At 41.2% G+C, this 26,660-nt stretch overlaps 1 protein-coding gene across 2 annotated transcripts in view; it reads right to left on the reverse strand.

The window, feature by feature from the left end:
* The window catches only part of si:ch1073-396h14.1 (disintegrin and metalloproteinase domain-containing protein 10), a 62,225-nt gene extending 38,243 nt beyond the window's left edge, over positions 1-23,982 (reverse strand). Inside the window, exons 1-7 of one of the 2 annotated variants that reach the window (XM_054789608.1) lie at positions 23,891-23,982; positions 19,741-19,998; positions 14,972-15,119; positions 13,338-13,456; positions 13,109-13,267; positions 5,900-5,988; positions 1,230-1,352 (exon numbers count right to left, since the gene is read on the reverse strand). In XM_054789608.1, the coding sequence (XP_054645583.1) occupies positions 1,230-1,352; positions 5,900-5,988; positions 13,109-13,267; positions 13,338-13,456; positions 14,972-15,119; positions 19,741-19,852 (750 nt within the window). In that variant the 5' untranslated portion in view covers positions 19,853-19,998; positions 23,891-23,982. Of the gene's footprint in view, positions 1-1,229; positions 1,353-5,899; positions 5,989-13,108; positions 13,268-13,337; positions 13,457-14,971; positions 15,120-19,740; positions 19,999-20,079; positions 21,919-23,890 lie in introns of those variants that run through there. The other variant, XM_054789609.1, reaches the window with a different exon arrangement.
* Between the last annotated feature and the right edge of the window lie 2,678 nt (positions 23,983-26,660).

Raw genomic sequence — 26,660 nt, forward strand, 5'->3', positions numbered from 1 at the left:
CGTCTCTCCTTCCTGCTTGCCCACAAGGCAAAGGTTAAACAAGCCCCACTACATAGCTGTCCAGCCAATGCCTGTAAGAAATGACAGCGTTTATTTCCTGGTGTGCACTGGTCAATACTGTAATGCCGCTTGTTGTGGGGAAGGAGAGACTCACGTCGCCGATGCACTTTAATGGCTTTATTAACAGCGGAGAACACTGCAGGACTTTACATCCATGCCAACATAAACACACTTCCCAACTCTCTCCAAACTCACAGCTAGCACTGAGCCTAGCTCTCCTGCTCGGGACGCCCACCGTCACTTCCCGTCACTTCCTGATGAACTAAAGCTGTAATGACACTCTGCCGTATAAAAAGTAAAATATTAAAAACAAGCGTAAGACATTACTAGCACAGCTTTGTTCTGTGGGTGGTGGATATATTCTATCAGTTATTATTAAGCCTCTAGCTTCCTTTTAGTAAGTAAAAACCTTGGCTATGATTGCACTACATTGTCATGTAGACCTACAAAGTACACTTGGAAGAACAAGAGGTAAATAAATGTATTGCAACTGATGTGAAACTGATGAGGGGTAGGATTAAATAAGCTTTGCTTCTTCCTACTCCTTTTTGGACATGCAAAATTGTGAATTGTACTATGTGATGTGCTCCTGTTTGACTCATGCATGTTCAGGATGAATTAAAACCATGAACCATGATAATAACAAGCCTAGTAGTGCTGTACAACTTTTATCCGCAGTCCGCAGTGCCCTCTACTGGTCAACATTCAAACTGGACGCCAACCTGTCTATAGAGGCCAAATGTCTATAGCGGCCATTTTTGCAGACTTCCTCTAGAGGCCGTGAGAGACAAGTTTGACTGTATATATAATATATATATATATATATATATATATATATATATATATATATATATTTTTTTTTTTTTTTTGGGGGGGGGGGGGGTCCTTACCGTTATCTATTATGTATTATCCTGACTACCACAGAAAACATGACATGGAATGCAGGAAGTGAACAACATGAACAACAACAAAAAAAAAAAAGGAAGTGAACAACATGTACTGTACTAGATGTAGAATGGATGGGGGGTAGGATTAAATAAGCTTTGCTTCTTCCTACTCCTTTTGGACATGTGGAACTGTCAAAGAATGATTCATGAGATGTATTCCATTGTAACCTTCATGTTCAAATCAACTAAATCAAACCAAGGTTATGGCTGTGTGAAGATCACCTGAGCAACAACTGCTTTCAGCGACTTGAACTTCTTGAAGTAGAGGTGGTCGGCAGTGAGGTGCAGCAAGCAGGTGATCTTGGCCTCCTCCGCCGTTCTCCTCCCCCGGCTCACTGCTGCCTCCTGTGGGACGGCGAGAGGAAAGGTCACATGGGTTGGGGTGGTGGGTTGTGTGGGGGGGGCACAACTGAGAAAGGACAACTGATGGGAACAACATCTGCTCAGACCATTTGATAACATCCCAAGACTGGAAGTGATGTACAGAGGTAGGCATGTTGTTATGAACCAAAGGAATCAATGTTGACAATGGACGCTGGGGACAACACCCCCCCCCCCCCACTTTGTTGAACAATAAGCTGGCTAGCCAAAGAGAACATTAGCTGAACACTGTAAGTCTGGTGGATGTCTCCTGGAACACTTTTGTTTACACGCTCAAAGTTGAGCATTGCTGAATAGCGACTGTCATTCAACTGCTCCTCGTAAATAGTTGGATTATATACACTACATAATATATGTGCTATGTACACTATATAATATATGTGCTATGTACACTATATAATATATGTGCTATGTACACTATATAATATATGTGCTATATACACTATATAATATATGTGCTATGTACACTATATAATATATGTGCTATATACACTACATAATATATGTGCTATGTACACTATATAATATATGTGCTATGTACACTATATAATATATGTGCTATATACACTACATAATATATGTGCTATATACACTATATAATATACTGTATGTGCTATATACACTACATAATATATGTGCTATGTACACTACATAATATATGTGCTATGTACACTATATAATATATGTGCTATGTACACTATATAATATATGTGCTATGTACACTATATAATATATGTGCTATATACACTACATAATATATGTGCTATATACACTACATAATATATGTGCTATGTACACTATATAATATATGTGCTATATACACTACATAATATATGTGCTATGTACACTATATAATATATGTGCTATGTACACTATATAATATATGTGCTATGTACACTATATAATATATGTGCTATATACACTATATAATATATGTGCTATATACACTACATAATATATGTGCTATGTACACTATATAATATATGTGCTATGTACACTATATAATATATGTGCTATATACACTATATAATATATGTGCTATGTACACTATATAATATATGTGCTATGTACACTATATAATATATGTGCTATATACACTACATAATATATGTGCTCTATACACTACATAATATATGTGCTATGTACACTATATAATATATGTGCTATGTACACTATATAATATATGTGCTATGTACACTATATAATATATGTGCTATATACACTACATAATATATGTGCTATGTACACTATATAATATATGTGCTATGTACACTATATAATATATGTGCTATATACACTACATAATATATGTGCTATGTACACTATATAATATATGTGCTATATACACTACATAATATATGTGCTATATACACTATATAATATACTGTATGTGCTATATACACTACATAATATATGTGCTATGTACACTACATAATATATGTGCTATGTACACTATATAATATATGTGCTATATACACCATATATGTGCTATATACACTACATAATATATGTGCTATATACACTACATAATATATGTGCTATATACACTATATAATATATGTGCTATATACACTACATTATATATGTGCTATATACACTACATAATATATGTGCTATATACACTATATAATATATGTGCTATATACACTACATAATATATGTGCTATATACACTACATAATATATGTGCTATATACACTATATAATATACTGTATGTGCTATATACACTACATAATATATGTGCTATATACACCATATATGTGCTATGTACAATATATAATATATGTGCTATATACACTATATAATATATGTGCTATATACACTACATAATATATGTGCTATATACACTACATAATATATGTGCTATGTACACTATATAATATATGTGCTATGTACACTATATAATATATGTGCTATATACACTATATAATATATGTGCTATATACACTACATAATATATGTGCTATATACACTATATAATATACTGTATGTGCTATATACACTATATAATATATGTGCTATATACACTACATAATATATGTGCTATATACACTACATAATATATGTGCTATATACACTATATAATATACTGTATGTGCTATATACACTACATAATATATGTGCTATATACACTATATAATATATGTGCTATATACACTACATAATATATGTGCTATATACACTACATAATATATGTGCTATATACACTACATAATATATGTGCTATATACACTATATAATATACTGTATGTGCTATATACACTACATAATATATGTGCTATATACACTATATAATATACTGTATGTGCTATATACACTACATAATATATGTGCTATATACACTATATATGTGCTATATACACTACATAATATATGTGCTATATACACTATATAATATATGTGCTATATACACTATATAATATATGTGCTATATACACTACATAATATATGTGCTATATACACTATATAATATATGTTCTATATACACTACATAATATATGTGCTATATACACTACATAATATATGTGCTATATACACTATATAATATATGTGCTATATACACTACATAATATATGTGCTATATACACTACATAATATATGTGCTATATACACTATATAATATATGTGCTATATACACTATATAATATATGTGCTATATACACTACATAATATATGTGCTCTATACACTACATAATATATGTACTATATACACTATATAATATACGTCTGTGTAGGCTCTCAGTCGTACAGGAGTTGTCCATCGAGGGAAAGGTTTCTTGAGATGTCATCTGTACTTCTGTGAAGAAAGTGTCGGATGTTTCGCTCCTCATCCGAAGAGCTTCGTCAGCAAACTAATAAGTGCTGGTAGCCTCGGCCTTAAATCTTAAGAGAACAAAACTTAGTGCTGACCACATCTGCCAATTATTGGAAATTTGCCTTAACACCACATATTTTCAGTTTAGAGGCAAATTTTACAGACAAATTCATGGTTGTGCTATGGGCTCACCAGTCTCACCCATAGTGGCGAATCTGTACATGGAAGAGATGGAGAAACAGGCTCTCACTTCCTTCTCAGGGACAAAACCAAGGCACTGGTTTAGATACGTGGATGACACCTTTGTCATAATCAAAAAACAAGAAATTCAGTCTTTCAGAGATCATATCAATGCGGTGGACACCAATATCAAATTTACTCGCGAGGACACTAAAGAGAACCAACTAGCCTTCTTAGACTGCAAGGTAATTATAGGAGAGGACAGACAGCTACTTACAGAGGTCTTTAGAAAGGCCACACACACTGACCAATACCTGCTTTTTGAATCAAACCATCCACTACAACATAAACTAGGGGTTATTAGGACCCTCCAACATAGAGCGGAACAAATACCAACTAGTGCTGAGGGAAGGAAAAAGGAGACACAACATGTCCAGAGAGCGCTCTCAACCTGTGGGTACCCACGGTGGGCTTCTAACAAATGTCAGAAGAAGAGAGTAGGGAAAGAAACCCAAAAGCCCACAGAAGCAAAAAGGAGAGGAGTGGTAGTCCCTTATGTGGCGGGGGTCTCCGAAAAACTCCAGAGGATCTTATGGCAACACAAAATTCCTACCTATTTCAAACCAGTAAATACCCTGAGACAAAAATGAGTGCATCCTAAAGACAAGGCTCCAAACCAGAAACAGAGCAATGTGGTCTATTCCATCCACTGTAAAGATGAGGAATGCAAAGAGCACTACATTGGGGAAACTAAGCAAATGCTCCAAAAAAGGCTTTATCAACATCACAGGGACAATTCTAGTGGGCCTCAATCAGCAGTACATCTACACCTTAAAACAACCAATCACTCTTTTGAGGACAGCAAGGTAAAGATTTTGGCCAAAGAAAACAGATGGTTTGAAAGAGGAGTAAAGGAAGCTATTTTTGTCAAACAACAGAACCCATCATTGAATCGGAATGGTGGTTTGAGGTTTAATTTGGACCCTGTGTTCAGCAGGTTACTGAGACCAAAACCCACAGCTCTTAGTCTTGCAAATGAGGTGGAGCCAGGGCCGAGCCAGAACAATAGATGCTAATGAACCAGTATCAGAGTCGTTCATACCCAACTCAGGGAGCGACACTTGCCTTTTATCGGAGGTGCTAATGGCAGGAAAGGATTAGACCACAACTCCGCCCAGTCTTAGTGTAAGAAACCAATAGGAGGAGGGTGTTGGCACACCAATTCCACCCACTCCTACTGTATTTAAGGCCTAGGCTACCAGCACTTGTTAGTTCGCTGACGAAGCTCTTTGGATGAGGAGCGAAATGTCCGACACCTTCTTCACAGAAGTACAGATGACGTCTCAAGAAGCCTTTCCCTCGACTATATAATATATGTGCTATATACACTGTACAATATATGTGCTATATACAATATACACTATACAATAAGTAGTACTGTGTATGTGCTGTGTACAACATACAAGTGCAGTATATGTGCTGCATACTTACAGTATATAAAGTTGGACTTTCCTACCTCATGGGGTTTTAGGCTTTGGGCAAGTACATTTAGATGTTCTACACCACAGAATCCAGAACCAAGTCCAGTTTGCATAGTTGGCAGGACTATGGGACAACAAGCACGCATAATTAGAATGCTAACACCGACTTTCAATCAGTCAAACATCATTATTCTTCATAGACAATCAATACACGATTCTTGTTTTTTTTATTGATTTATTTATGGATTAGAAGAATGATGGGAACCACCACTGTGTCTGATATAATTTATCCTGAATCCATTCATTTATTACCGTTTAATGAACACCACCAGGTCTGATATCATTTATCCTGAATCCATTCATTTATTACGGTTTAATGAACACCACCAGGTCTGATATCATTTATCCTGAATCCATTCATTTATTACCGTTTAATGAACACCACCAGGTCTGATATCATTTATCCTGAATCCATTCATTTATTACCTTTTAATGAACACCACCAGGTCTGATATCATTTATCCTGAATCCACTAATTATTTACCATTTGATGAAAACCACTTTGTCTGATATCATTTATCCTGAATCCATATATTTATTACAGATTAATGAACACCACCAGGTCTGATATCATTTATCCTGAATCCATTCATTTATTACCGTTTGATGAACACTACCAGGTCTGATATCATTTATCCTGAATCCATTCATTTATTACCGTTTAATGAACACCACCAGGTCTGATATCATTTATCCTGAATCCATTCATTTGTTACCGTTTAATGACCACCACCAGGTCTGATATCATTTATCCTGAATCCATTAATTTATTACCATTTGATGAAAACCACGTTGTCTGATATCATTTATCCTGAATCCATTCATTTATTACCTTTTGATGAAAACCACTTTGTCTGATATCATTTATCCTGAATCCATTCGTTTATTACCGTTTGATGAAAACCACTGTGTCTGATATCATTTATCCTGAATCCATTCATTTATTACAGTTTAATGAACACCACCAGGTCTGATATCATTTATCCTGAATCCATTAATTTATTACCGTTTAATAAACACCACCAGGTCTGATATCATTTATCCTGAATCCATTAATTTATTACCGTTTAATAAACACCACCAGGTCTGATATCATTTATCCTGAATCCATTCATTTGTTACCGTTTGATGAACACTACCAGGTCTGATATCATTTATCCTGAATCCATTCATTTATTACCGTTTAATGAACACCACCAGGTCTGATATCATTTATCCTGAATCCATTCATTTGTACCGTTTGATGAACACCACCAGGTCTGATATCATTTATCCTGAATCCATTCATTTATTACGGTTTAATGAACACCACCAGGTCTGATATCATTTATCCTGAATCCATTCATTTGTACCGTTTGATGAAAACCACCAGGTCTGATATCATTTATCCTGAATCCATTCATTTGTTACCGTTTGATGAAAACCACTGTGTCTGATATCATTTATCCTGAATCCATTCATTTATTACCGTTTAATGAACACCACCAGGTCTGATATCATTTATCCTGAATCCAGTCATTTATTACGGTTTAATGAACACCACCAGGTCTGATATCATTTATCCTGAATCCATTCATTTATTACGGTTTAATGAACACCACCAGGTCTGATATCATTTATCCTGAATCTATTCATTTGTTACCGTTTGATGAACACCACCAGGTCTGATATCATTTATCATGAATTTGATAAATGAATATGTATAAGTTATTATGTATGATATATTCAGTATTTACGAGGGTGTACCCCGCCTCTTGCCCCATGTCAGCTGGGATAGGCTCCAGCATACCGCTACCACCATAGTGAGGATGGGTGGCATAGAAAATGGATATTCAGTGTTTACTTGATAGACTACCCAATGGTTGACATGTTAGCGTTTACTCCTGTATTACTGCATAATAAGTGTAGTATTCCACGTAGTTGGGCTAAGACAGTAAGACAGGAAGTGAAGTAAGGTAGGATGAAACAAGCTGTGATGTTGCATAAAGTCAAGCATAGCATTAAGCCAAGTGGCTTAATCCCCACACAGGCATTCATGAAGCATTTAGAAAACAACGTCAGAAGTTCCAGTGGAATGTAGGCCAAGGTCACTACAAGGGGAAGACTAATCAAAGTGTTCTATCCTGCTGGAGTCATAAAGTTTGGTTGTGTTCGGTCCAGGTGCAGCCAAGAATTAGCAGAAGATCGCCTGGAGATGTGCTTGTATTGTGGCTGTGGGAGCTATAAACCTCCATGATCTCCACATCTGTAAGTAAGACATGGACATCAGTGTTTTCCTTTGGCCCTTGCACATTGTGCCCATGCAGCCTTAACAATAGTATTGGGATGCCTGGCCTCTAAAGCGAAAACATAGGAAGTGAAAATGGATGAAAGCACTTTTTGCAGCTATAACAGCTTCCACTCCCCAGGGAAGACTTTGTGCAAATGTGACAGAGCCACCATCCACCACCAAGTCCAGGATGCAAGCCTCACGTATGGCCACGATCAAGTTTGGGAAATGAATCCTACAAATAACCCCTTTGACTGCACTGGCGAGAGTGTCACATGACTACGCAATCTCATTATTAAGCCTTTTAAAGGAAAAGTGCACTTATTTGGAATGTGTAAACACGTGTCTTTCCCTTTTCTGTGCGTTCTAAAGAGAGAAAAACAGTTAGCATGAGGGAGCTAACGATGCACTTATTTCCACTACAAAGCCCGCTAAAAAAAGCTCCAACGAGGTTTTCTGGTTTCTCTCCATGCTGCAAGCATGCAGTAACAGGTACATTCATGATACCATGTAATACTTACAGTATTTCCATCATTTTAAACATGAGTGGAACCGCTTTCCTGGGTGCACTGATTTGGCATAGCAACATAGATAGCGGCTAATGCTACTTGCATCATAGAGCTACAGCAGCATAGAAAGCACGTGTCTGTTTGCTACTACTAATCATGGCAGACTGACCACTGCTTTTGGACAAATGAGGATCCAGAACCTTATCGTTTTCAGCCTGAACATACGGAGGACGAGCTACAGGTTTTAGAAGCAGAGCCTGCAAGAAGACAAAGTGAAACTCGGTAGCAGAGGGGGGGCAGAGAGTCAGGACCAGCATTGGTGGTGTAAATGTGGTGCTTCCCAGCCATGCTGACAGAAATGGAGTGTTTGCGCTGCACTGATTGGTGGCACACAGTGTTAGCAAGGATGGAAATGCTTGGTGTGTCATGTTCTGTGTTCTGCTCTGCTGCCCTCTGCTGATATGTGTTGCAGCACATCCCTGAACATGACCCAGACCTAATCACACACACCTGCAGCTCATTACCACCGGCCTACTTAAGCTCCAGCCAAACTCCAGACCAGTGCCAGATTGTACTCCCTGACTCCTAGACGACCTGCTTCCTGTACCGCTTTGTCCGGCTTCCCGCTCCTTACCCTGCTCTCTGGCTCCCCGTTTACCCGAACCTTCCTGCTTAGTGTTTGTATCGACTCCTGTAAGGTTTGCCTACAGTGTATTTTTGTTATCGCTAGTTTTTGTCCTAACAGCCTTTTGCTGTTAGTGTTTTTTGTTATTGACTCTTACCCTTGCTGGATTTTCCTTGTTTGTACTTTGTGTTTTCATATTTGGACTCTTTTTTGTTCATTAAATTTTCCTTTTTGTATTTTGCCTCATTGTCTGCATTTTGGGATCCTGAATTATTCGCCGTGTTCCACGGTCTCGCATGACATGGTGTGTATGGCGAGGAGGACACTGCTCCAAGAGACTGCATCACAACCAAGGAAGAACTGTTACTTTTACCCACCTACCCAAAATCAAGTGGAAAAGACGCCCCAGACCAACCGCACCAGATGGAGTAAGTCACAGTGATATCGGGAGTGATACATGGAGCACATAGCACATGATATCCCAACACAGAAAGGAAACCTACTTTACACATCATTTGGTTGTCTATTCCTCGTTGTTCTTGTTTCCTCATCAGTACACGTTGGTGTCCTATGGCATACGTGCATTGTTAGCTCCCACATGCTAGCTGTTTTTCTCTCTTTCAAAGGCACAGAAAAGGGAAAGAAGTGTGTTCGTGTCTCACATAAGGATTGTGGACAAAAAAGTGCACTTTTCCTTGAAAAGAGAAACAGTCAATCCGAAACCAAATATGACCATGGGCTCACTTTCAAAATAGAGGAGACAGATTTGGAAATCTGTCTTTCCCAAAAGGACAGTTTGTAGAAAGTAGCACGATAGGTCGGTTGAAATAATGCTGGCCCACATGGGAGCTGTTGCATTTCTGCAAATCAATCGAGTCCAAGTCATGTAAGAGTGCATTAGGTGGAGAATCAGCACATGAACATGAGGGCACGAGGGCCATGCGGCGTTGTAGCATCTGCTGCTCACAATCCTTCCAGATTGTGTTGAGTCACATGACCTCAAATCTCTTTCACATGTTGTTTGCAGTCATGCGGGTGATGTTTAGTCAGCAAACTTCAAAGCTTGCCTGCCAACACATCCTTGGAGATGCAACACGCCATGGGATGACACCACAAACAAAAACCCACAGCCAATCACAAAGCTGCATTTTGTGCTGCATGTGACACAAGTGGAAGGAGGTGGGGACGCACAGAGTTCAAGTTGTGGATGATGCTCAGGCCCCCAGCTAAGAGCGCATGTTTGCAGTACAGAAAATAATTGACAATCAACTTGGCGCACATACCGATCCACGCAACACGCGTGCACCCCCCATGCATGCAAAGCTTTGCAAGAGTGCAAGATGGGAGCGCCATATTTGCACTGCAATCAAATAATCAATTTAAGAAATCATGAAACGATACATATATATGTACATACTATGCATTTTTATTCTATAATATGTATGTATTATAAAAATAAAAAGTTACTGTCGTAAGCATGGGCCATTTTTTAAAAGAGATTATAATTCTTATGTACATTTTCTATTCACTTTATCCTGCGCCGTTCAAACGTGAGTAAGAAATGATGCTAAAGATGAAGCAAGCACAGATTGTTCAAACCTAAATCCAACTTGAAATGGACACCCATGTCTCGAGGGACACGTCATCCCTCTCGAGGGACATTCTAGCCTTTGCTACGCTCCCAGGCGACATCCACAGGAAGTGGAAATACACGTCCTACCAGACGCATTATGTCTACCTCGTTGTGCGCTATTCCAAAGATGTGGGACCCTTGATTGTTGTTGAAACATCGTGTGCCACATTGTTGACCCTTTCCTGCAAGATAATCAGGCCCGGGGGGGAAGACAGCGCAGGATGTTGTCATTCTGTGATGTCTGGCTGCGGTGTTCAGAGGGGACGGAACAAGGCCGCATTTCCATTTCTACAAGTCGACGTAGACGCTCCCATAAATTCATTTTGCACTTAACTTTGGTCCGTAAACACGCAACTGGCTGATTGCGTGGAGACGTAAGAATATTGAGGAGGTTGCAAAAACAAAACAGGCTACAAACAATAGCCAAAACAATATCAGCAAACTGAAGCGTCTTCTCTGCACGTGGCCACGCATACAGTCGGGACTCATGTCACCTTCCTTCCTTGAATCTGTGTGTGGAAATCTGACTAAAAGTCAGCATACATCAGAAGCCCAAAATGTGTGTCTCGACAAAAATATTCAGACCTAAAAAAAAGAGGTGTGCTTCACCTGCTGTCCAAATGTGCGCACGCAACTCCATCCCACGTCATGAATATTTAATCACCCTTGATTGCATTTCGCTCGGTTCTTTTGAATCATGGCTGCTGAGAAGCCGAAGACGAAGAAGCGGAACTTCACCAAAACTGAGGCGGAAATCTTAGTCAGAGAGCTGGAGGCCCGTAAAAACATCATATGTGGAGGACACGGCAGCGGTATTACTAACAAGAGGAAGCAGGTAGCGTCTGCTGTCAACAGCTTCAGTGGAACTTCAAAAAAAGTGGTGGGACATCAAGGCACATATTTCCATTTTTAGTCAGCAAGTTTCTACATTTTTCTAATTGATAGATCAGTGTCTTGTCTTCTTAAAGCCTAGAAGGATTTCATTGACAACCTGATGTTTGTTATAATAAATATGAATCAAACACATAATATCATGAATGACGAGTATCTTTTAGTGGGGTTACTACAGTACACGCTCGTCATGTGTAATGGTGTTTATGACAAATGACATCCATCAATGTCATGTCAAATAACAACGTCAAGAACGGCGTTGATGTTTTCATGCAGTGACGGATGAATGTTTACCGGCTTCCACTGCATGTTTATTCATTATTATAATATTATTATAACGTTATTATAACGCATGATTTCACCTCACCACTTCAAATGTGCATCGCCTCTTAGCCGCGGCTCCAAAAAGTGCGTACGCCGACTACAAAGGTGAAGTAGCGGTGTGCGCATTCTCACGTCAAGCTGGGTTTTTATAGGTACCATACTTGGCATGGCAACGGGCGTATGCAACTTTTCGGCCCCATTTTGTGCGTACACAAGCTTTCTAAGTAAGGCCCCACAACTCACACAACTCTCAAGGTAAACAACATTGCCAAGATGGATGCTTTAAACCTCATTTCACTTGTGAAACACGACTGTGCCCATCCATCCATCCATCCATCCATCTTCTATGCCGCTTGTCCTCAGTAGGGCCGTGGGGGCATGCTGGAGCCTATCCCAGCTGACTTGACAGGCGGGGTACACCCTGGCCTGGTGCCAATGGCAGGGCACATATAGACAAACACTCACATTCATACCTATGGACCATTTAGAGTCTCCAATGAAGCTAACATGCATGTTTTTGGAATGTGGGAGGAAACCCACGGACACACGGGGAGAACATGCAAACTCCACACAGAGAGTTCTCCCGAGGGAGAATCCAACCCAGGTCTTCCCATCTCCAGACTGTGACTGTGTGGCCGACGTGCCCGATTGTGCTTGTCACTTACGGGATATATCCAAATGAAACAACAATCTAAATATCCATTGACTTATAAATGAAAATGATGGAACTTGTCAGGGGTGCCCAAAGGTTTTGCAGGCGACTGTATGTGGTTGGTGCTCCCCCAGCGCTGAACATTACTTGCTTGGCATAATTATAAAAATGCACGATTTGCTTTTTCCAAGTAGACAAGGTGAAATATAAAAGCTTCCAGGAGGCGCACCATCCCTCCATCCATACCAACACTTTCACACTCCTCCAGTGTGTTCCCTCACCCATGTCATCTTCACGATAGATGATGGAGTGGTGATGGATGCCGTTGCTGATGTTGTATCTGTGGGCCGCTTCCACGTGATACGTGGTGTTGAGCGTGCGGATGGTTCCTTCAAACTGGCCCTGTAACACAGATCCGTGACACGCCGAGCCACCTTCCCCTGCGAGAGCGTGAACACAGAGATAACCACGTCAGTGTGAGGGCCTCTTCTGAAGGCTCCACACGCTCACCTTCCAGTGTGCCTGAGTATAAGTGCGAGAGGTCGGGCGCTGCGGCTCCGTCTTCGCTGATCACCTCAAAGTTGTCTGAGAACTCCTGAGAGTCTCGTCTCAGGCGCAAGCGGAAAGTTCTACAGGAAACACCAACGCACGTAAGCAGCTGCACTTTCTCAAACATTGCTGTTGAAATTTCAAATGAATGTAGACTAAAACCATTTCTTCCTGGGTGCAGGCAGCCTTTTTCCCATTCTGAACTGTCATACAAGTGTAAAAAGAAGTTAGGTGCATAATTTTGAAACACAACAGAGCTGGGATATTACTGCCTGGGAGTTGAGTCTCTTCACCGTATTATTGTTGACTTATTGTTGTACTGGGCAGCCACAACAAAAATGAATGTACGCCAGTCAAACCTTGGTGTCCGGGTGTTTGTCCAATATTGCACGTAACAAACTGGCCCCTTTGCCCTGTACTGGTCATTTACAGTGGAATGATTTAGCATTGCTTTGTACAAGTACACGTACAAGTATGATTATTCTCTATCCAGTGTATTTGTTTTTAATATTGTTGGCTGTGTGGAAGAGATGAATTGGATTTACATGATTTCCAAGTGAAAAAAATGCTTTGGTTGTTGGACATTTTGGTTTTCTGGACATTTTGGAAGAAATGGATCAAAAACAGAGGTAGCACTGCTTTCCCCTCAGCCACAATGAGTTCAATTTCCATTTTTATGCTCTTTTTCTTCTGGGGCATGACAAAAAACACCCTTTAGATGCACACTGAGCATTTGTCTTGCAAGATCTGCTGATGTTTGCATCCCAGTTGTTCAAACGTTACACGATTGTCCCCCCGCCATGTGACTTTTCCATGGAGTAGAACAACTATAATTCCGGTGTATAAGACGCTACTTTTTTCTTAAACTTTGAAACCCTGGGGCTTATACATCTATGGCTAAATTCTAATATGGTGACATCTCCTTAATTTCACAACGACTTCTAATTGTTTAAATACTGTGCTCCCACGGGTCAGTGAGCAAACGCTCGCTTTTTCTTTGGCAGGAGCCAATCACGAGCTATCAGTGCGCTCACAACAAGCGTGTCAACCCGTTGGAAATGGCAGGAGGTCATATGTAACGGTATAACAATATAAAGAACGCTGAACTCATCACACAGCAACTTAACACTGAAAAGGTATACCTGACAAATATGCAAACATGTACCAATATAATTTGTAAAAAATAACTTAAAAGTTTCTCCATAAGGCATTGCATCTGAGCAACGTGTTCATTGGGGTGCTGCAATGACGTCAGCCTCTCTCTGGGCTCTCAGCTCCGGGCTCCTCTGGACCTTTTGTGTTAAGTTGCCGTGTGATGAGTTTAATGTTGTTTGACACCGTGAAGCAGATTGTTATAGTGAGTAATGACCTTCTGCGATTTCCAGTGGGTTGACAAGCTCATCCCTGAGGTGATTCATAGTTCATGATTGGCTCCTGTCAAATAATGAGCTGCTCGGTCCTCACGGACTCACGCCACAATATTCCATTTTATGACATGGACACATGTGGCTTATACACCAGTGCAGATTATACATGAACAAATCTTTTCGCTCTAAATGAAGTGGGTGTGGCTTATATTTGACAGAAGTCCAAACCTGTGAAAAGCAGTAAAGTCCAACTCCAGCGTGTGTCTCTCAGGTTGTGCGGCTCTCCGGGCTCGTAGGTGCTTCCTGTGGAGATCGTCCTTGTCGTATGATATCCCCTCGTAGTGACTTATGTACGGGCTGATCAATCCTGCAGCGCCTTGCAGTCAAGGAAAACAACAGCGGCTCGGTAAGAAAAAAAAAAAAAGTGCGGGGACCATGGACCACGACAGCAACAACAACTGTAACGACTTTTTTGCCGATAACTGATATGCCGGCAGACCCGCCCCCCTACTGTACCAGAGTATGTAAGTTATGTTACATTAACAAGGACTTAACTTAAACAGTATCCTGATGAACAATTTCCAACGGGTCAAAGTTGCTGCAGGTGATCCCAAGACAGGAAACAGAAAACCAAATTGAGAGCGCCAAACAGGAAACAATGCAAAACCAAACTGAAGTCCAGGCTGTCATGTGGAACATGACATGATATGCATTTACAATTGTTTTGTACATGAAAAACTATCAGAAAACTATAAAAACATGTTTTGTATTAAAGTTTTTGAGAGTCGCTGATGGCATCATAGACCGACGACAAAACTTCTTGTTCCGGTTGCCATTTTGTTTAGCCAGCTAATGGATGCTAACACGGTAGGACGTTTTGTAGTTAAAAAAATAGATTAAGAACACAGTTGGACTCACACAGTGTATTAACTCATTCAATACGAAAGATGAATTTATCTGTTTCTTTATAAAGCCGAACACCCGATCCCAACAACGTATTTATACGTCTTTTACATTTTTTTGCACGAGAGGCGATGACACAACTCTTCAGTCATGCATTTCACTTCAGAGCAATTTTAAACCATAAAAACTACCACAAGGTGGCAGAAGTGCATTTTGATAAGAGCACGGCAGGGATCATGTGAACAGGAGAATCACACATGACAGCAAGGAGGAAGTGGAAGAGCGTGGAGGAGTGTAGCGTGCAGAAGGTTACGTGTAGGGACATTTTAAGGCATGCACACGTGTGCACACACATTTGTTTGCATACTGTAGTTCAGTTCCCAATGTGAAAAGTGTAAATAGTTGATGGTGTTACATTTATAAATAAATTGTTTGTGTTGCTATAGTTGTTTAGATATTTGAGCAAAAAAATGTTTGTGTCAAAGTGAAAGTTATGCTTGAAATGGATCTTTTCACAAAAAGCTGCTTTTCTCCCTTTTTTAGTCGGGAATTGATATTTACCTGAAACTTACCTATGTTCTACTGCTGATCACTAAAGAAGGGAAAAAGGTACAAACAAAGGTTTTTTTCTGATGAAAGACGGGAGTCTAATGTTTGTTTTGGTAGGTTCCATGTTTATATAAGCATACAACACAATACTCTGTACGTGTGCCTTGAAAGATCAGTCCAAATGGTCTAAAATGGCCGCTACTGAAGGGGTTGTCTTTTGAAACATGGCTGGGATTGAATGAGTTAATGACATGACAAGACGTGCCCCAAGTTGTACCAAACTGGAGAATGCATGCAAACCAAGGTAAAAAATTTGTGTGAATGTGAACTGAAAAACACGCTAACCGGGGCGCATGCTAACCAAGGTTCCACTGTAGTACATGATATGCTATATGCAACATGTCATGTTTACCATTTGGGCTCATGTCATTTAAATGTCTATTTTATTTATATTCAGTTGATGTTGTTTTCAGTATATTTTTTCTATTGTCTGCTATGTTCTTGCTGCACTTCTGCTCCTCTATTCACATTTTCTTTCTGGCCACAGCTTATTTTTAGCCAGATTTGACCCCAAAAAAGAGCTGAATGTTGTTAAATCAGTGAATCGAAGTTGACTGGCCCCTTTGAGCGTGTGGAGCCTAACCCTAACCCTAACCCTTCCAAAACGGAATCACGAACGTGTACATCCTGTAAATTTGCAACAACTGTGCAAAAACCCACAAAGAAGTCTAAAAAGGAAGTGTTGATTCACTACGTACGTCCTTGTCTTGCTATATTTACCATCACATTCATGTCAACGATAGGTCACAATGACATCAGGCTGATTCTTCTGCTTTTGTTACTTTTATCCCACTTCCTCTCATCTTATTCTTATCACCACTTCCCATGCGGTGAACGAAGCTTCTTATCACTTCCAAAACTTCCAAAACATTTTCAGTCCATTCAACTAGTAAACGCTGCCTTCAGATTGTAATTCAACACAATTGACTTCGATGGTTTTACATCCATGCTCTGAGCACACATTCATCATAGCATGTCATGGGGGGGGGGGGTCCCTAGACAGAACACTACTACAAAATGACAGCACAACATGTAACATGTAAGTCAACACATTACAGGCCTTAACTACGACTATGGGGAACGATAAACAACTCTAAACACGTCACAGTAGCGCCTCTTCACAGACCAAGCGCCACAATGCATGCTGGGAGCCGACTAAAATGCAGCTATCACCGTTCCTGAGTCGAGTCATCATTTTCCACGTCTTCGAGGAGGCGCTCCTCGCCAGAACGGCAGAAAATGGGGTGGACGTCACAGAGGAAGAAGACAAACTAATTGTGAGGTTAAACAGAAAGATCCGCCAGCGTACTTAAAGTCATAAGTGTGGGCTCACTTTGGCTTTTATAGCGTGGACGAGACAACGCTGGATAACTTTGCACTATGGAAGACCTGTCTGACCAAAATACGACAACAGGCATGAACATCCACATCGTTTGTTTGCAGCTGTGGCTTGGAAGAAAAATGTTTCTTTTTCTACTGAAGTGCTAAATGTTGTGTTGTTCAGGCAAGAGACGTGTGTTAGCTTTAGGTTTTACGTCGTCGTGCTGCTCCGCCTGACCTCTCACTCTCGCCTCTTTCTGGTGAGTACGTCACTACTACACTAAATATTTATTTTGACTTGACGGCATTGATCTACTTGAGATACATGCCATGTCGTGGTTTCTCACTGACTTTAAAATAGCTAAAACATTCTTTTTGCAGCTTTGCTGCTTGCAGTCTGGTTCAAATATCCTGCAAAAATCCCACCCATTTTCAATACCACTTATCCTCATTGGGTCACGGGTAAGCTGGAACCTATCCCAGCTGAATGCAGCAAAATATACACTATGAAATTATTGATTTATTTGGTTCAACCTATCACCGTATCGAGATATCATCTTTATCATGAGCCATGTATTGTATCGTATCGGGATGTACCCTGAGATTCCCAGCCCTACTCCTGGCCTCACCCACACTCTACCTCCAGCGGCCCCCAGGTAAATTAAGTTTGAGACCGCTGACTTACAGCATTTTGCAATTTTTAACTCATTCAATCCCAACCAGTTTTCAAAAGACAACCTATTCAGCAGCGGCCATTTTAGACCATTTGTGCTGATCTTTCAAGGCACACGTACAGAACGTTGTGTTGTGTGGTTTATAAACATGGAAGCTACCAAAAGAAACATGACACTCCCATCTTTCATCAGAAAAAAGTTTGTTTCTACCTTTTTGTGTTGTTTAGCAATCAGCAGTACAACATGGGTAAGTATCAGGGAAATATCAGTTCCCAACTAAAAAAGGGAGAAAAGCAGCTTTTTGTGAAAAGATACATTTCAAGCATAACTTTCACTTTGACACAAACATTTGTTGCTTTATGAAAGCTGAAATATCTAAACAACTACACCAACATAAACAACACAAAAAACATCAAAATAACCATTTATTTACAAACATAACGCCATCAGCTATTTACACATTTTCACATTTGGAACTGAACTATGTGAGTGCACGTGTGTGCCTCATGTGTAATTCTTCCATTCGTATGATCCCTGCTGAGTGCTCATCAAATGCACTTCTGCCACCTTGTGGCCGTTTTTATTGCATTCAATTGCTCTGAAGTGAAATGCATAAGTGGAGAGTTGCATCAACACCTCTCTTTGCCTCTCGTGCAAAAAAACATAAAAGACGTATAAATACGTTGTTGGGATGGGGTGTTGGGGTTTTATAAAAACGTGTGAATACGTCTTTGGTATTGAATGAGTTAAGTATTAGCAGCGCTCCCTTCGTGGTTGCATTGACACAGCAGCAGTGGCGGCAGCTGCAATATGTAGTGTTACCTCTGGCTAGCGTGTGGTGAAGCTAGCCACTGTGGTGTGGTGAGGTGTCACTACGCCAGTAAGGTAGTTCTTGGGCGTAACAATGCTAATAATAATAATAATAATAACAATATGCTTCATATGCAGCTCACATGATGGAAATGGAGCCTTGTTGGCGCTTTTTCAGGTGCGTCCCATATGTGTATTAATTACCTGCCTCTTTTGACCTGTTTTTATATCCTTAGAGCGCACAGAAAAGAGAAAGACGTGTGTTCATGTCTCACATAAGGATTGTGGATGATGGGAAACATTCCAAAAGAATGTAAGTTGAACTCAACTGAAGTTTCAAATCCACAACCTGTCAGAGCTCTTTGAGTTAGCAGGCATGATTCACTTGACATCAGCAACACAGGCTGTCGTGTTTTTGAGGTATTTGGGCTCCCAAAGTGAAGCCAGCACTAAGAGACGTGTCCTCTCTCGTCCACATGGAGCACCGGCGTACTTATTCCAAAACATTGAGGTGCTCACTGATTGGCACGAAGACAATTCACCATCAGCGTTGGTGAGAGGATGTGGGCACAAGCGAGAGGTTGGTCCACTAGTGAGCACACACATTCAGCTGTAACAACCCCCCCCCCCCACCCCCCCCCAGCGTGAGAAAGGACACACAAGTCTACACATTCCTCCTACCTGTAATCAGCAGGCAGCAAAGTTGAACCCTCATGATGTCACCTTGTCTTTGTCCTCTTCTGTCTGCTTCACGTTTCCTCCTCTTCTTTTTCTTCCTCCTCTTCTTCTTCATACCTTCTCACCACCTCTCCCCTTTCAGGACTCAAACCCGCGGCTTCCCCTGGAAGCTGGAATGTGACGTGTTGGGAAGTTGGTGGTGCAGAGGAGGCAGATTCAGACTTGTTAGCCTTCATGCAGGCCCATCAGCGCTGAAGCAAACTATGACAAGAAAAACAAGAGAAATCACGTTGGAACCTGATGATTACTCAACAACGTTACTTCAGTGCAGTCAAACCTCACAGTACACGTGTGAGGCCGTGGCTGTCGGTGGGGAAAGGGTTGGGGTTGAGGTCTTGGACCGGGTAGAAGAGTTTAGGAAGCTCAAGATCTTGTTCACGAGGTAGGGGGGCGTGAAATGGACAGGTGAATGGGCACAGCGTCTGCAGTAATGTGGTTGCTGGACTGGCCCACTGATGTCCTCCCACCCATGGACATGAGCTTTAGACCAGTGACCAAATTAGCAACAAATGTAAACCCCAAAAGTCGAGTTGGGTCATCTGGGAGGAGTTAAGAGTAGAGCAGCTGCTCCTTCACATGGAGAGGAGCCAGCTGAGGTGGCTCAGGCATCTAGTCCAGATGTCTCCTGCACGCCCCCCTGGTGAGGTGTTCCAGGCATGCCCAGCCAGGAGAAGGCCCCGGGGCAGACCTAGGACATGCTGCCCCCACGACCTGCACCCGGATAAGCGGAAGAAAATGGATGGATGGATGGAAGATCAACAAGCTTTGCATATTTACAAATAGTGTGCAGAAATATGGCAAATGCAAGTAAATGAACACTTTATATGAGGGGGGGCAGACAGTACGGTAATGTTGTGAATGATCTTTTCCTCACAGGTGAGGTATTGTACAGCTGGAAGGGGTGTGGAATGAATCAAGTCCTGTAGCGTTCACTGTGGGAACGGAACTGGAGCATCTGTTGGAGAATGAGCCTGATGGAGTGGGTGGGTGGAGTTGTCCATATGGAGAGCAGTGTGTCCATTGTCCTCCTGTCTCTCCCCGTTACAAACGTCTCCAACTGAGTGCCGATAACGTGTTCGGCTTTCCAGATCAGTTGGTACATCCGGTTTAAGCCCTTTTTGTTGGTTCTGTTCCCCCAACAAACCACAGCAAAGTACAGGGCACTGGCTACCACAGACTGGTAGAAGATCTCCAGCAGCCTGCTGCACACACTGAAGGACCTCAGCTTCCTCAGGAAGTAGAGTCTGCTCATGCTCATCTTGTAGACAGCATTGCTGTTGTCCTTCCAGTCCAGTCTGCTGTTCATGTGGACTCCCAAGTACCTGCAGTGGTCCACTACTGCCACCTCCTGGGCCTGAATGGCGATGGGCTCCACTGGAGTCATCCTCCTCCTGAAGTCGATCACCAGCTCTTGGTCTTGTCCACATTCAGGAGCGGGTCTTTTGCCTGGGGCCACTCCACAAAGTCCACAATCACTGTCCTGTACTTCAACTCCTGTCCATCGCCGATACACTCAACCACTGCAGAGTCATCAGAGAACTTCTGCAGGTGGCAAAGGTGTGTGAACAGGAATGGAGACAGGACAGTCCCCTGCGGTGCCCCCACACTACTGACCACAGTATCAGCCGCACAAACTGGGGCCTGTCCGACAAGTAATCAGTGGAGTCCATGCAGTGTGACACTAATCTAATGTCACGTCTCTGTCATGGAACATTCCTGACGCCTCGTGGCCACAATACTACATAGAACCCAGATTTTTTGCTGCCATCATTTATGAATACATTTTTGTAAAACAGGGGTGTCCCAATCCGTGCATTCTTAGCTGCCTCTTTTTGTCTGTTTTTATCTCTTCAGAAGGCCCAGAAGCTAGAAGGTGTGTGTTCATATCCCACATAAGGATGTGGATGATTCCTAAATAGGAAATTACCAAGTGTCTGTTTTTTCTGTTTCTTGCTCCTGTTGTTGCATTTCGAAGTCTGCTTACAGTTCTCCAGTGCTACATGTGAATGCATGTACCCCCCCATCATGAATTTGTAGCTCAGGAATGCATGGATTGACTAACAGATGAAGAGCAGGTCACTGCACCCTAAACCTGTTTCTTGGCCTGCCAAAGAGCCTAAACCACTGACAAACAGCCCCCACCCCCACATCTAAAAATCCCCACACCCTACCCCCCGTTAATCATTCACTAACCAACTCCCTCCACTGCCAGAACCCTCCCTCTGATCACCGATTGGCTGGGAGAGGATCACCCGGACCTGAGTCCATGACATCACAGAACAGGACACTCACCCCGGCAGTACGCCCCCCACCCCCACCGAACACACTTTTCCATATGACTTCTTGCATCCGTAACCTTTCCAACACACAATGACGTTCACGTAAAAACATCCTGTGCACGTTTCCAAGGCTCAGAGCACTAAAGCCCGCCTACCTTTACATACAGTCATGAGAGCACCCTGGTTTCTTCAGTTTCCTGTTCCTTTTCATGCCTTTTCATGCCTGATACTAAAGGAACCTTTGTTTGGAAAACAAAAATAGCTCATAAGCGTTCCATCAGAGTTGGCAGTGCAATACGACAGCTATTCACGTAAGTGATTTGGGTTAGCATCAAGAAAACCATGGAAGTTGCTAGCGATCAGCTCTTAAATTCAACTCTTCTGAGCTATACTGGATATGCTATCATCATTATAATTGTCCGAGTAATTGTACGAGTAAATCCTGTACTTGTCCTTTAGTTACCTTTATGGTGCCACATGAAAAGGTCACTTTAGGATGTTGACCTTACAAGGCAAAGCCACCCAAACTCCTGCTGGGATGAAAGCCATCAGAAGTGACGGATGTGAGGCGTCTACGGTCTTTGAAACGTGCGCCATTCAGTGGCAGACAAAAGGATCAGGAGGTAATTAGTGCCAGTCCTGAGCACTTTTCAGTGCTTCTGGGAGTTCATAGGGTACGATCACAGGGAATGATCAAATGCCATCAATTTTTTTGCTGACTGTGCACTCAGTTACCCCCTTGCCAAACTTGACCCCTTTTGCGTACAATATCCAGCCTGTGTGACGTCCACAATGGGTGCTTTGTACTGAACGTACACGGCAGAAAAGCCCACACCCACATTTCACATGTACATGTTTTTCTCTCCAAAAAGACTTTAGCTAGCATGATTTATTGATTCATATCAGTGCTGGGCAAACATTTGGGTTCCAGGGGCAAATAAAAATGAACTAGCATGCAAACATGAAGATGCTACATATTGGCTGCATGAGCCGAATACCCACACTTCATTTCCAGTACCAACATTAATATTCCCTCATGCTTCTTTTACTCTGGCTGTCAAGTTCTTCTCCACTTTGTGCATCCCTCGAACTTGACGAAAGGGCTTCAGTTGCTACGCTGAAGAAACTGGATCCACTCGATGCTTTGCTTTCCTTAAGTTTATTCAATGTGGTTCAAATCATGACTTTTCATGCACATTCAAGTTTTTCACTGCACAGCACAGCACAGCTGAAAACCTTCAAAAGAAGGACAAACATGTAATATAAAGTCAATATTATATTGTATTGCAATGTATGAACTAATTTCTTTGGCAACAATTTCAAATATATTTTACCACTTCTACTGCTATTTAACTATTTTTTAAAATGTTTTAACATCTGTATCGTAACTTAGTCTTGTATTTTACATAATGCTTGTTTTCTCAAACTATGGGATTAAATAAAAATCTATTAAATAAATACCATGATTTGACAAACATTTAAACAAGTACATTAATGGGCAAAAGAAATATTCATAATTTGTATTTAATGCCATAAACATGCTGCTCGTACCTTGGCAAAATTACAATCAAGAACTAATCAATCAATTAACCAAACATGGACCGCCGTAAGCCCACATGTGCCACAAACGATTGGCAGCATTCTTAATTCAACATCCTCAACAAAATAAGTACAGCGAGCACACGCTTTCAATTCATTTATATTCTTAATTCACAAATGAGGCACGCACCATGAAAGAAAGTCAAGCCGTGTGCAGCGCAGGCTCATCAAAACAGCAGTAATAAGACTTTTTAGAGAAGATTTCAGTTTCTTACCGGCTGCCTCTTCAGACTTGTAGCTCCACTTGCACAAAGTTTGGGGGTAAAGTTCTAATCACACCAACTTACCACACCTGTTTGCAGCCTTGCCTGCTTAAAAGGAAGTTGCATGTCTTTGGTGCACGCCCAGGTGTGCTGGTGAGTCTAACTTCCTGTCCTAACCAGATCTTCTGTAGCAATTATAAAAATAGTTTCTAACAACTACACTAACGAAAATCTTATTTACTTAAGGCTATAAATATATATTTATTATTTAAAGTTTTTTTCCTTTAGTTTTATAAATTTTAGATCAGGTATTTTTCAATCACTTTTTGAATTAATCATGAATTGATTCATTCTCGCTAGTTTGACTTGACACTGGCGCCACTGCATGCATTTCACTCATAAACACTCTTAATACTGCAAATACTGCAATAAACTGCAATATTGCAACATAGCTCTGTCCTGGACGGTCCTCTGGACTCCGTGGAGGAAGTGGGGGAGAGAAGGATGTTGGCTAAGCTGACATCCATCATGGACAACACCTCTCACCCGCTACATGACACTGTGGGTTCCCTTAGCAGCTCCTTCAGCAGCAGACTGTTACACCCACGGTGTAAGAAGGAGAGGTTCCGCAGGTCCTTCATACCGACCGCTGTCAGGCTCTACAACACCTGCACCACCTGAACCATGTTGTAGACACTATGCTTTCTTTACACTGTTCTCTTTACTTGTCTTGCTGCTGTAACAAGTAAATTTCCCCGCTGTGGGATAAATAAAGTACATACAATACATACAACATGCAATACAAGTTGTACAAATCCCGATATGGGGGAACTACGGCACTTGGTGGAGGTCTGTGCTCTCCGACTGCTTTTCTACTTTATTCATTTGCTACTTTGTCTTTTTATTTGTACTTTGTTAGCTTCCCGGCAACCTTTTGTCATCGGCAGCTTTCGTTGTACTTTGTTATTTTCTCCTTTGTGAGCTCCTCCACCTGTGCCAGCACTCTTAATACATTTGGTCTCAACCAAATGGTACAATATTGAAGTAAAATAGCATGTACATCAACGTAATATCAACAAGTAAGACAGCTTCGTCTGAATAAATGTAGAAGTAAGAATCCAATTCAATAAGGTTAGCATTTGGAAAGACACACATTTTTATGTAAAGTCAAAACTGTGGCCTAATAAAATTACTAAAATTCTAAACTTCTTAATCAGCACGTCTCCCTTTGCTTAGTATTTTGCTGCAGGGACGCTAGTGTCCTTCTGAGGTGTGATGCTAGATGCAAGTAATCAAGGAAAATGCCTTTCTTACGTATTTTCCGGACGAGTCGCTCCGGTGTATGAGTCGCACATGCCAAAATCGCACAATGAAGAAGAAAAAAACATATATAAGCCACACTGGACTATAAGTCGCATTTTTTGGGTGACACGTATTTGATAAAATCAGAGAGCGAGAACAGACATTTCATCTTGAAAGGCAAGTTCTAGTAGTAACAATAAAATGGAGAACAGCAGGCTAAATAGGCGTCTGTTAACGTACTGTGAATAGGTGGTATGCTAACGCAACATATTACGTTATTGAGATAACGATAGCCGAAACAACGTAACATAACTAGTTTACTTGCAGCCTGTCATCTGCAAAATTCGACATTTGCGTTCCGTCTGTCAGTGTCGCTTGTCTTTCCAAGTTGATGATTACATTGTACATTTGCAGTGGCACAGAAGTGACAGAAAAAAAACCAAATATGAGTCGCTCCGGAGTATAAGTGGCAGGACCGACCAAACCATGAAAAAAAAGTGCGACTTATAGTCCGGAAAAGGCTTAGCTAGCAAGCTTGCTATGCTAGCTCCATGTCATTCTTCCGGAGGTGCGATGTTAGATGAGAGGTATTCAAGAGAAGCATCTTCTTCACTTACTTGACAGTCTTAGCTAGCAAGCTTGTGGCACGCCGATATCAAGAGCAGAAAAAAATGATACCGATATGAACTGATAATACCTATGTCGGTCAGACGACATCCCTAAGCATAACGTACACATAATATGCATTTCCTTATGAATGATATCATAACGCAACAATGTCATGCAATGTGGGGGGTGCATGAGTCAAGCTCCACCCACTTGTGGAGGTCGTTGAAAGACGTGACCTTGCTGTCATTTAATTACATTGTAGATTACGGCCACATTGAGAACACACACAAAAATCTGACATTTGGAGAATAAAGTCGTACATTTCCGTGAAAAAAAGTGGTAAATGTACAAGAAAAAAAGTCTTAATATTACGTTTGCCCAATGCCAAAGGTCACACAAGTCCCCCCCTTTTCGTAGCCGGCTCAGGCAATGTCCCACTTGAATCTGGTAATATTCTCTTAACATGACAACTTTTTTCTTGTAAATAGATGACTTTTTTCTCACAAATTTTTGGCTTTATTCTTGTAATTACGATTTTTTTTCTCGTGAATTTATGACTTTATTCTCATAGTATCATGACTTTTTTCTCGTAATTTTTATTTTATGATATTCTCATAATATTACAACTTTTTCCTCGCAAATTTACGACTTAACTGTCATGTTTCGTAGGACAGGAGCGAGTGTTTCCTGTCTTGCGCCCTTATTTTGGCGAGGTGTAGTTCCGGTGTGGTGGAAGTTACAGCCGCGTCATGCCTGGTGTCCGCACAGCTGCGGGCAATCTGTATTAGCTGCGGTTAAAAGGCCAGCGCCAGCGTTTGTGCGGCGCTGGTTCATTGTTGATGTCACGGTTGATGACCCTCGTTGCTCTGCC

The sequence above is a fragment of the Dunckerocampus dactyliophorus genome, chromosome 10 (assembly GCF_027744805.1).
Source record: "Dunckerocampus dactyliophorus isolate RoL2022-P2 chromosome 10, RoL_Ddac_1.1, whole genome shotgun sequence".
Taxonomy (NCBI): domain Eukaryota; kingdom Metazoa; phylum Chordata; class Actinopteri; order Syngnathiformes; family Syngnathidae; genus Dunckerocampus; species Dunckerocampus dactyliophorus.